This window comes from Nyctereutes procyonoides, unplaced genomic scaffold, assembly GCF_905146905.1.
Source record: "Nyctereutes procyonoides isolate TBG_1078 unplaced genomic scaffold, NYPRO_anot_genome, whole genome shotgun sequence".
Taxonomy (NCBI): Eukaryota; Metazoa; Chordata; class Mammalia; order Carnivora; family Canidae; genus Nyctereutes; species Nyctereutes procyonoides.
In genome coordinates this window covers 25294145-25306583 of record NW_026575160.1, presented here as the reverse complement: position 1 = coordinate 25306583, position 12439 = coordinate 25294145, and the positions used below count along the sequence as shown (strand labels likewise).

The 12439-nt window shown below is 41.4% G+C and overlaps 1 protein-coding gene across 5 annotated transcripts in view; it reads left to right on the top strand.

Annotated features, from left to right (window-relative positions):
* The window catches only part of DOCK4 (dedicator of cytokinesis 4), a 412270-nt gene that overhangs the window by 359248 nt on the left and 40583 nt on the right, over positions 1-12439 (top strand). For all 5 annotated transcript variants that reach the window (XM_055314619.1, XM_055314621.1, XM_055314620.1 and 2 more), the window contains exon 35: positions 4083-4176. In XM_055314619.1, the coding sequence (XP_055170594.1) occupies positions 4083-4176 (94 nt within the window). The remainder of the gene's footprint in view (positions 1-4082; positions 4177-12439) is intronic.

Below are 12439 nucleotides of genomic sequence, written 5' to 3'. Positions count from 1 at the left end.
GGAAAAGGCACAGGGTCCCCGGGTAGAGATCTTTTTACCTCTGTGCAGTTTCTTTCTTTCTGTCCCTCCTCTTTTTTTTTTTTTTTCTGTCCCTCTTCTTATAGTCAGTCTACATTTTAATGAATACTCATCATCTCTTCTTTTGTGAACAAATGACAGTTTCTGCTTAACGCACTAATTTTCACTCTCTAGCTTGTTGGCAAACTAAGTGTCTGATACCACTATGGTTAAGTTTTGCATTATAACTAAGATAACCATATAATCGATCACCCAAACAGGACTTTTTTTTTTTTAAGAGTAAAATTAAAAATGATGTCAGGAAAACAGGCTGCACCAGAATTTTCCTGGAAAACTGAACTGTATTAAAATGTCTCATCACTAATTATCAAATAGGATGGTTGATAGGATTCACTTCTCGCCAAAGAGCTAAAGAATATCCATCCATAGAGACATTCTTGTTTTGTATATATATTTTTTAATATAGGGTGTATTGCTGCTTTTGATGATTTCCCTTAGTCAGATTTAAAATACAGACTATGTGACTGCTTCCAGTTCTAAATTTGTGAGTACTTATGTTGCAGAAGAGATGCAACCTCACCAGCTATTCTAAGTGCCTGTATAGACAGTCTTATCTTGACCGTGGTTGTTGGGATCGCTCGCATGCCCCACTCTTCTCTCTTGGCCGGCACCCTGGAAGCGTCCTTTGCCCCCCTCTCATTCTCTCTGATCCCAATTCACTGGCTTTAGTCTTTTCAGCCCGTCTTGTTTATTCCCCTCAGAGCCCCTCTTCAAAGCACAGGACTTCTGCTTTCTCATTACCAGTGTCCCTCACTCGCCTTCTCACTGAGCCGTGCTCCCCTCCGGGTACGTATGTGCCCGTGTCCTTCTTAACCACACCTGCTGCTTGTTCCTCATTTCGAATTCAGGCACCACATCTCCACCTCCAATACCAGTCAGTAAAAACTGTGAGACCCCAGAGTCCTCTCTCAGGCCACATCTTGTGCGCTTTCTTCCATCATTTTTGTCATCAGACCCAACAGTGACATCAGGCCACCAGGCTAGACTCACGAGGCCAGCCCACTCACCTCCTCCCTGGGCTCTCATTTCTTTTCTTTTCTTTTTTTTCTTTTCTTTTCTTTTTTTTAAGATCTTATTCATGAGAAACACAGAGAGGAGAGAGAGAGAGGCAGAGACACAGGCAGAGGGAGAAGCAGGCTCCATGCAAGGAGCCCGACGTGGGACTCGATCCCGGGTCTCCAGGATCAGGCCCTGGGCTGAAGGCAGCACTAAACCGCTGAGCCACCCGGGCTGCCCTGGGCTCTCATTTCTAACCTTGAGCGTAGTCATTACCACTTTTAAGTCTCCTGTGTGTGTTTCCCCAATGTCCTGCCCTTGCCAGCCTTCTACCACATTCAAGATCCTCAGCCCGAGCTGCCTCTGTATCAGTGTTTGGGAAGAAGAGCCAAAGTGCTCTGTAAACTCTGTCTTCTTAACCCCAGCTTTTCCCAGTGCCCGCCACAAAGTTTTAGAAATAACCTCAAAGGACAGCCTTTACCTTTTTCCAGAACAATCGTCTTCTCTCGTCTCCATCTTCTCCCACAGTGCTTTCTGTGTGCAGGTAAATAGGTACGTGCAAGACTCTAGGCTCACTTTCTCAGTTGGTGTAACAAAAGAGATCATTTCCTTGGATGAAGGAATGAATGTTCTGCCCAAAATGTGTGTAGTCCCCCAGCAGGAATAAGCCAGACACCTAATAAAAATCAGTAGCCCCAGCAGGATTCACTTGACACAAAGAATTTATCCTGTTGGCTTTGCACTAAGAACAATCTTCACAGAAAATGTTAACATTGTGAGAGCTGTTCTAATTTCAAACTAGCACAAGAAGGCTTATTATCCAAGTGCCAGATACATAACTTTGAAGCTAATCTTTTTAGCTTCTAGTCCATATGGAAAGTTCTTGATATTTTCTAGTAGTAATATGGTTCTCTTCAGCTACTCACTTCCTCTTAGAGATTTTTCCTAACTCTTTGGAAAGACCATTTCCAGATAGTCTTCAGGAGAGCTCTGGCATCCTTCACAAGATTGAAGTTAAACTAGTGTTAAATCGGTAAAAATGCATAGTGTTTGACATGACTAATACTAGGAAATGTAATTATTGTTTTGTTCTTTGTGTCACAAGTTTTGCCAGACATATGTGAAGAATTCTCATCTGCTGACTGGAGAAATTTTTCTTCTTCTTTTTTTTTTTTTCAAGGAGAATTAGTCATTTACAAAGTGATCACTTATTTTCTCAAAAAAAAAAAAAAGAAAAAAAAAAAGCTGCTTCTTACCAGAAAGCTATTAGAGCAAATCATCCCTTAATAATGTAAAAAGCCTGCTGTGGGGTTGTTAGACTTGTGTTTACGGTACAACAATTCTTGCTAATGAAAATGATTTTGGTTATAATAAGAGAGATGTGACTAGCACTATTTGCTTAGATATTTAAAGAATGCCAAGATCTATAGGCGGTAAGAAGAAAAGGGGGAGGATAATGGTATAAATTGGAAGAAAAAAACTCTTACAATGCATTCAACTAAATGTCAGTGCCTCAAGGTTATAAGAGTTCTCATACTGAAGAATAGACACCTATTAGGTAGTGGACAGAAAGTACATTTGACAGAAAGTCCTCAGGCTTGAAGCCAAGAACAATTTAAGCAGCCACATTGGCTAGTTTGGTTCATCACCAGAGCCCTGTCCAGCTAATCAGTTTCAAAGATTTTTAGAATTCCTGGTCTTTCTCCCTTAAAGAAAACCTGTCACTCCTGGAGGTCAACAGATTTATCCCCATATCACCACTCATTTTCCTTTCTTCCCCATACTGGCTAGATCAGTCAACAACAGTGATAGTAGTTTGGATGACTTGAGCAGGGATTTCATATTGTACAATGATCTGCTAACAAAAAATGCCCCATTTAGAACCTCCTGGCATCTTGCTTTTTGCTAGAACCTAACGTCATGTACATTTTTGTTCTATGTTTACTAAGTTCAGTGAGGGCTGAGGTACTTTGTACAATGTGGTGAAGGAGTACATGTGGGTGTGTATAGCTTACGCCTTTAAAAAGCCAATGTAATGTGTCCAGGTAGGTCAGAGTTGAATTTTTCATAACACATAACCACGTAATGTGTCCAGGTAAGTCAGAGTTGAGTTGAATGTTCTCAAAACATTTTAGAGAAGTTTATTTTTTTTAAGATTTTATTTATTTATTCATAGAGACAGAGAGAGGCAGAGACACAGGCAGAGGGAGAAACAGGCATCATACAGAGAGCCCGACGTGGGACTCGATCCAGGGTCTCCAGGATCATGCCCTGGGCTGCAGGCGGCGCTAAACCGCTGCGCCACCAGGGCTGCCCTTTAGAGAAGTTTAATAAGACCCAGATATTTTTTCTTTAAATAAACAAAAATATTTTCAGTAAGCATGCCCCTCTATAAATAGTTTGAAATCTCTTGTTAATAATCCCTTGGCTGGAAAGACTGAAACTCCAACACAAGAAACTCAGAATAGTGCCTTACTAGTAAAGAGCATTTTCATTTGCCCTCCTTTACAGGATTCTTCAGAGGAAGAAAAAAATGCTTTTACCTTATTTTTATTTATCCTTACCCATAGATTTTAGAAACTTTTTTTTCTTTAGAGCAAAATATGTTTGAAACTTGAAATTAAGCTATCCTTTGACTATCAGTAGTCAGGCTTAATAAGCAGAGTAATCTGTTACATATTTTTAATATTTTTAGTTGAATAGGCAGTAAAAACTAACAAATAGTGTACAAAAGAAATGTGAGTCACTGGTAGTGACACTATCCAAGCATTACCAGCTTATCCAGTAGTTGCTAGGTAATGTTTAACACAGTATTGCATTAAAAATATATCACTGGGTCTCTTTACTTAATTTTTAAAAAGACATTTATTAAAAAAAAAAAAGACGCTTATATGGAGCAATGCATCCATTCTCGCGGTTCCAGACATGGAACTTCTACAGAGTAAAAGGCAGCTGTTTGCAGGCCTGACTGTTGAGAAACGGTCCATACCTGTATTCTTTTTTTACAGAACTTCTATAAAACTGAACTGAACAAGGAAGAGATGTACATACGCTACATCCACAAACTCTATGATCTGCATCTCAAAGCCCAAAACTTTACAGGTAATTCTTTTTGTCTTTTGGCTCAGGCTGGGAAGAGTGGGCTGGACACTGGTTTATTAGACATGTCACTCCCTGGGTTTTTACATTTAGAGCTGAGGCCTCAAGCATTGCATTTGTACTTCCAAACTGAAATTTTTGCTTGGATCTATGTTTCTGAATACTCCATTTTAATGTATTGGCTTTGTCACTATACCACTTGGCATTGTTTTTTGAGAGGTTGCTTTTGGAATTACCAAATACATATCTAACTTTTCAGAGTCCACTTACAGTTGGTATTGTAGCACTTGAAATTAAATGCTATGTTGTCATTGTCCTATGTATTACATGTGCATGCATTGAAAACCCCATATTACTGTTTGTATTGCTCTTTCTTCATTCAGGAAAGTTCTCAGCTCCTCTTTGTTACCATTTTTATTCAGTCTAAAGAACTTGTCTTCATATTTCTTTTAAAGTAGATCTAGTGGTGAGGGGCACCTGGGCGGCTCAGTCAGTTCAGCGGCTGACTCTTGGTCTCCAGTCAGGTCATGATCTCAAACTTGTGAGTTCGAGCCTTGTGCTGGGCTCTGTGCTCAGTGCAGTCTACTTTGGATTCTCTCTCCCTCTCATTCTCTCTCTCTCTTTCTTAAATAAATAAATAAAATCTTTAAAAACAAAACAAAAAACTAGATCTAGTAGTGAAGAATTCTCTTTGTTTTGCTTCATCTGAGAATGTCTTCATTTTGCCTTTATCCCAGAAGGATACATTTGCTGGATATTGAATTCTAGGTGGATAGTTCTTTTGTTTCAGTACTTGAAAAATGTTGCTCTGCTGTCTTCTGGCCTCCATGGTTTCCAATAAGACATCAGCATCATCTAAATTGTGTCCCTATGTTTAATGTCTAAGTTTCTCTGGTTGCTTTTAAGCCTTTATCTTTGGTTTCCAGCAGTTTGATTATGATGTACATGGGCTTGGGCTTTCTTTAAGATTATCCTGTTTAGGTCACAGTGTCTCTTGAATTTACAGACTTATTTCCTTCACCAGATTTGGGAAATTTTCAGGCATTATTTCCTCAAATGTGTTTTCTGTACCAGTCCTTGTCTTTTGGGACTCTGATGACATGAATGTTAGGCCTTTTGGTATTGTTCCATAAGTTCTTGGGGCTTTATTAATTTCTTTTCCCCAATGTTTCTTCTTTCTTTGTTTCTTGTTCAAATAGGATAATTTCTGCTGATCCATTTGCAAATCCACTGTCTCTTCTCTGCCATTTCCATTCAGCTACTGAGACCTTCCAGTGAAATTTTAATTTTTGTTACTTTATTACTCAGTTGTAAAATTTCCTTTCCACTTTTGGTTTTTTGTATGTTTGGTTTGTTGTTGTTATTTTGTGGGGTTTTTTGTAGCTTCCTTTTCTTTGCAGGGAGCTTATATCTTTCTATTCAAGAGCATTCACTTTTGGGGCCCCTGGATGGCTCAGCTGTTGAGCGTCTGCCTTGGGCTCAGGTTGTGATCCTAGGGTCCTGGGATCGAGTCCCACATTTGGCTCCCTGCAGGAAGCCTGCTTTTCCCTCTACCTATACTCTGCCTCTCTCTCTATGTCTCTCATGAATAAATAAATTAAATATTTAAATTAAAAAAAAGGAAATCAAATGCCAAAACCAAAATGAATGAGATGTTTGAATGACATCGCACACCAAATTTAAAAATTGCTTTCTCCATGTGCCTCCTCTCTGTGATCTTCCTCATTTTTCTTATCTCCCAAGGGCTCCTTTACCTAGCACTCTAGCTTAATCAAAGCCAAATTGGTCAAAGCCAAGGCTTGATTCCACCCCCCCCACACACACACACACACATTATGATGCACTCCATACAGCTGGTCTTCCTGGGAGCCAAACACTGAACAGAAGAAAAGCCCATGGACGCCTCTGCTGCCATTGTGATTGTTTGCACTGTCCACTCCACAAGTTTGCTCTGTGTTCCTGGGACCCAGAAGAGGCTGGAAGGGTCAAAAGTACTCCACCCAGCCCAGGAAGTTCCTCAGTTCTCTCACCAGAGGAGCTTTCCTTGGAGCCTTTTCTGTCCATTTCCATTTGTAGTTCCAGGAGACCAGGAAGGCTAAGCCAGGAGATGGGAAAGGAAAAAAACAAAAACAAAACAAAAAAAACAAAAACAAAACAAAACAAAAAACGAGAAGTCACTACTTTTTTTTTTTAAAGATTTTATTTATTTATTCATGAGAGACACAGAGAAAGAGGCAGGGACATAGACGGAGGGAGAAGCAGACTTCCTGTGGGGAGCCTGACACGGGACTCTATCCCAGGACCCTGCGCCAAGCCAAAGGCAGATGCTCAACCACTGAGCCACCCAGGCTCCCCGAGAGCTCACTATTTTATGGTCATTCTTTGAGTATTCTTTTTCTTACTCTTCCTACCTTCTTTTTTTTACTTTTCAGAATCCTCCAAGAGTTGCTTTATATTTTCTGCCTAGGGTTTTTAGTTACAATCAGTGGGAAAGATAGGATATGAGATGCTCCCTACATTGTAACCAGAAAACAATGCTTTAGCTGGATGTAGGAACTATAAATCTGAGTCTGCTGCCACACTGTTCTTCCCAGGAACTCCTGAATTGTGGCCCTTCCTCCAGCTTTAAAAGAAAGCAATCCTTTCAGAAATGGTGCTTGTGTGGCCAGAATTTAAATAATGCCTCCAGCTACTGTGTCACTGTATCAATTAACAGCATCTCCGTTGACTCAGTGTGGAGACCTCGGTATCTCTGAGCCTCCTGCAACCTAATCATTCACCGTGTTCTATTCATTTCCCTTCCTAACAATCTCTCAAAAATATTTCCCTTTCTTTGTTTCCCCCCTTCCCTGCCCCCCCCCCCCCAGGCCTCTGTGCGGCCTTCGTGGTCTCACGCCTGGACTGTTTCTTAAGTAGCCCCAGAGTTCTTCCCTAGAGCAGAGGGGCAGAGACTGCAGCCTGCAGACCAACCACCTGATCTTGTAAAGGAAGTGTTACTGGAGGGGCACCTGGGTGGCTCAGTCGGTTGTCTGCCTTCGGCTCAGACCATGATCCTCAGGGTCCTGTGATCGAGCCCCACGTGGGGCTCCCATCTCAGCAGGGAGTCTGCTTCTCCCTCTCCCTGTGTTCCTCCCCCTGCTTGTGCTCACTCTCAGGTATGTGTGCATGTGCTCTCTATCTTCCTCTCTCAAATAAATAAATAATCTTTTTTTTAAAAATGTGTTATTAGGGATCCCTGGGTGGCGCAGCGGTTTGGCGCCTGCCTTTGGCCCGGGGCGCGATCCTGGAGACCCAGGATCGAATCCCACGTCGGGCTCCCGGTGCATGGAGCCTGCTTCTCCCTCTGCCTGTGTCTCTGCCTCTCTCTCTCTCTCTCTCTCTGTGACTATCATAAATAAATAAAAATTTAAAAAAAATAGCACAAAAAAAATGTGTTATTAGAACTCAGCCACACTCACTTCCGCAGACATTGTCTATGGCGGCTGTTGTGCCACAAAAGGCAGAACTGAGTAGCTACAACAACAATCACATCACCTGCAAGCTAGACTGTAAATCATGATCATTTTAATTATCAGTTTTTTTTTATTGTCTGGCCCCTTTCGACAATTTCACCAGCCCCTTCTCTAGATAGAACTGTTTTTAGTTGGTATCTTCTACAAAAAAAGAAAAAAGTTTAAACTCTGTATTCAGGGTCCGTCATCATAAAACCAACACCTGCCCATCTGTGCAGCCTCATCTTACCACTTGGACTACGTGCCTTGTCTTCATCCTTCAGAGCGTGTGTCTTTACCATCTTTTTCTGGATTTCTCTTCCTTTTATTTCCCACAGCAACCTCATGCCCCCCACCCTTCGCCCATGCCCTGAGTTGATGATTCCCACTCTTTAACCATTGCATTTTTTTCAGATTTCATGAAAGTAGTTATCAAATTGTATTTAATAGTTATATAAGGGGTGTGTGTAGGTAGGTAGGTAGAGATATCTCTAGGTTTTTTTTTTTTTTGAGTTATCTCTAGTTAAAGAGTGAATTCCTTGAAGACAGACGTAATTTTTTCTTCTTAGTCTTCTCCTTTTAGTGCCTAGCCGTGTGAGATTTGTTTTTGTCTTTGAGAGACAGAGAGAGAGAGAGCACGTGTGCGTGGGGGAGGTGAGGGAAGGGCAGAGGGAGAGGGAGAAGCTCCAGGCCTGACACCCAGAGCAGAGCTGGTATGAGGCTCAATCTCAGGACCCTGAAATCATGACCTAAGCAAAAACCAAGTGTCGTATACATAACCGACTGAGCCACCCAGGCGCCCCAGCAGTGTGAGATTTAAATAAATGCATCACCAATAAATTTACTTGGTTAAATTTTAACACCTGCAGCGATTTTTCTCCTTCAATATTGATAATTCCTGAGTCACTAAGGAAGCCCCAGTATCTCTTCACACAGATGCGCAGATGTTTTTGATTAAATAGACTAAGATTTTGGAGGTATGTTGTCTGGGAGTTTCACTGACCATTTTCATAGTAGTTAGTAGCCAAATTTTGACAGAAATGGTGAGCTTAGTTATTAGAGCTGTAGACTCCACTAATTGTGGACTAATTTTAAAGGTCATTAAAAAAGAAATGAGGGAGGGAACTTAGGACAAGCTCTTGCAGCTATGTAATACATATTTTGGTTCTCTGAAACAGTCCCAATCTGTCGGATTATATTTCAGCAATGGGCAGGTTGTTTTCCTTTAATTTGTTTACTGAACTTGCAGTTTTTATATCCCTCAAAGTCATAAGAAATAAGTTCTCCTCCCATGCAGCATTTTATTCATCACTCCTCTGTCCTCATTTTTGTGTGTCCTTGGAGAAAGAGAAATTAATGGGAAAACTTCTCTGTCTTTATAGGATCCTGTTTAAATGGCTTTAACCCTTTGCAGCCTTCCGTGACAGTACTCTTCATTCCTGATTTATCTCCAGTCTTCTCCTGAGTTCTTCCTTGTTGCATATTGGTGTCCTCACTGTATATTTGTCAAGATGATGGAGTGAGCGGGTCCATATTTAATTATGTGGTGATGCCTTTTGTTCAAAATTATAAATACTTTTTCAATGATTGCTGGAAATTTTGGATATGATTCATTCTTCCCTCTTCAGTACATGCTATTGTCTTCTTGAGATGCAGAAGAAAAAATATCCGATGTATTGCCATAAGGCGTCTACAGTTTGCTAATGTGTTTAAAATCAGCCTCAGTAGTCTCCTGTGTCGGTCATGCCTCAAACGGATATATGTTTGATTTCATGAAAAGTTTTTTTTTTTTTAAGATTTTATTTATTTCTTCATGAGAGACACAAAGAGGCAGAGACATAGAGAAAGAAGCAGGCTCCCTGCAAGGATCCCAATGTGGGACTTGATCCAGGGACTCCAAGATCACGCCATGGGCTGAAGGAGCGCTCAACTGCTGAGCCACCCAGGTGTCCCTCATGAAAAGTTTCTACTGCTTCCATTGCACATACCATTTTCCCCAGAAAGACATCATTTTCTTGAATCAGATTCTGAAACAAGTGTCATTGATTTCACACTTTTCCATGTCCCCATTCAGTCACTCATCAGCTTCTGATGGCTTGTCAATACCTGCTTATCTTCAGGGGCACACCCATCTTCTATCACGCCCAGGGACCATCCCAGGGCAAGCATGATTTGGAAAGCACTTTAGGAACTAAAATCCCTTCGTTGCCCCTCTCCCAACTTTTAATTTTTTTTATTGTAAAATTTATGTAACATGGAATTTACCATCTGACCTGTTTTTAAGGTCACATGTCAGTGGCATGAAGTACATTCCCACTATTGTGCGACCATCACCTCTCTCCCTCCAGAACTTTATCATCTGCACAAATCAAAACTATGCCCATGAAACAGTAACTTCCCATTTTCTCTTCCCCCACCATTCTACTTTCTGGCTCTGTGAACTGGACTTTCATTGCCCTTCCATTCACTCCCTGTGGGCAGCTGAATGCTTCAACTTAATCTTTCTCATCCTTTTCTCTAGGAAATAATTAATCGCAAGAATATTTTGTGAATTCGCAGGCCTGGGGGAGACACACAAGAAATTTGAGAGATAAAAGTGATCATTCCTGTGCTGTGTATTAAGAGAAAAAGGAGTTACTCAGCAAGAGTTTGAAGGAACAGTCTGTGAGGGGTTGCAGGTGTCAGCCCATGTGGTAAATAAAGGGAACTATGGATTATTCACGTGGCAGGAGCAAAGTGTATAGACAGAGGAACAAAGACACACACAGAGCTTTCTTAGATGCTTGGCATTTATTATAAGGATATGTGGGGAATTAGAGATCAGGAAATCATCTCAGGATGTCTCACCGAAAACTAGAAAGCTATTCAGATACAGTGCAGAACTGACAGTCATTATTATCATCATTCTTGTCCTGTCAAAAGCAGCCTTCCATGGCAACCTGTGTTGTGGCGATTCAGCTCTGTTTCTGCATCCACCAAGTAACCAACAGCCCTTAGCCAATACTCTTCTCTGTCCATGTCACATTCAGCTTCCACAAGAAAGACTGTGGCTAGTGCCCATTAAAGCAGAAGGTACCTCCATCCCTTGGGGAAGCTTTCTTGCAACAACTGCTTCCAGGTCAGGATACATCTTGTTCCATTCAGCAAAAGCCGATGATGGGATCCAGGGGCCCCAACCATGGAGGCTGGAGGCTTTTTAGGAGAAACAGTGGTGAGCTCCTTCTTACCTGTACTGGGTGGAGGGATAAAGGGAAATGTGAGCAGAGAGGTTGGTAGGGACCAGTTCACGGCCAGCCTTCTCTGTCATGTTAGGAAGCCTACATTTATTGTGAGCTACCGAGAATCACCCTGATTCAGGGGAGCGACATGATCCTTGGCGGTTGAAAGATCATACTGGTAACAGTGTGCAAACTGAACAGAGGGGAATAAGAGACCGCTGGTGGGTTATGAAAGCTTTTGCAGTTATTGAAGCCCGGAGACTAAGCTCACCAAAGGTAATTAAGAAGAAGAAAAGCCAGAGCCTGTGCTTCACAGGACAGAAAAGAGGAAAGAAAAAAGTGATAGGGACCCAGGCCTTTCTTATTACAGCTGCATTTTATATGCTGAGATGGCCAAATCATGTAGGACTTAACATGCTACTTTAGAGCCTTATGTGTAGCTACTCTTAAGGCAAATAAGTGAAGATTAAGTATGACCATTTATTGGTATTATGTTAAAAGCTACCATTACATTTTTTTTTTTAAGATTTATTTATTTGAGGGAGAGAGAGCTTGAGCGGGAGGGGCAGAGGGAGAAGGAGAGAGAATCTCAAGCAGACTCTGACAAGCACAGAGCCCAACATGGGACTCAATCTCATGACCCTGAGATCATGACCCAAGCTGAAACCAACCGACTGCACCACCCAGACGCCAACCATTACGTCATTTAAGAGACATATAGGGATGGTAATGGATTAATAACATAAGGGTTTGTCTATTCAATTTAATAAATGACTTGGCTGTCACAATATTAAAGGAAAAAAAACAATCATAGTCCTTCATCAGTGACAATGGAACTCTGATTCCTGTTGATCTGTTTGGCCAGATTCAGGGAGAGACCTGCAGAATGGCAGTTAAGTGCACTACCTGCCAACTGTGCTTAGGCCTACAGATCTCCATTTCCATGTGTGTATACAGAATATCACCCCTTTACATGTTTTCCCAAGAAATCCCAACCACGTCATTACTGAGATTTGTGGGGCCAACTGAGCATCATACCACACAATAGTCCTCCCTCTATATCCCTGTCTCTCATATACCCACACACTTCTTACCAACACTTTTGCCCTTTCTAGTCCCTCCTGTTACTAGATTTTTTTCTTTTTCTTCTCTACCTTTATTTTAGCTCCTGTCTTCTTTGCACCTCCCAGATTCTGCCTTGATCCCCTAACCCTGCCCCAGAACACCATTTTCAAACTTTTCAGCCTTTTATTATCAAGAAGAATTTAATTACCATTTTTCATTTCCTAGTATGTCCTTTGGAAGATGCCCATAGTCTCACCCCAAGGGATTTACCAGTGCACTTCCCCAGCAATCAAAGGCATGTTGCCCTATTTCTTTGAACAAGCTCCAACAATATATCCTTAAACATTTTTATTACCCCAGCAGCATTGTAGAAGCAAGGAAGAGGGATGGGAAGAGAAAGCAAGAAAGAGAAGTAAGGGAGAGAATTAATATAGGGAGCCAAAATATAAAATATGCAGTTCCATCTTCCAGGGGGAAGTCATCACTCATCAG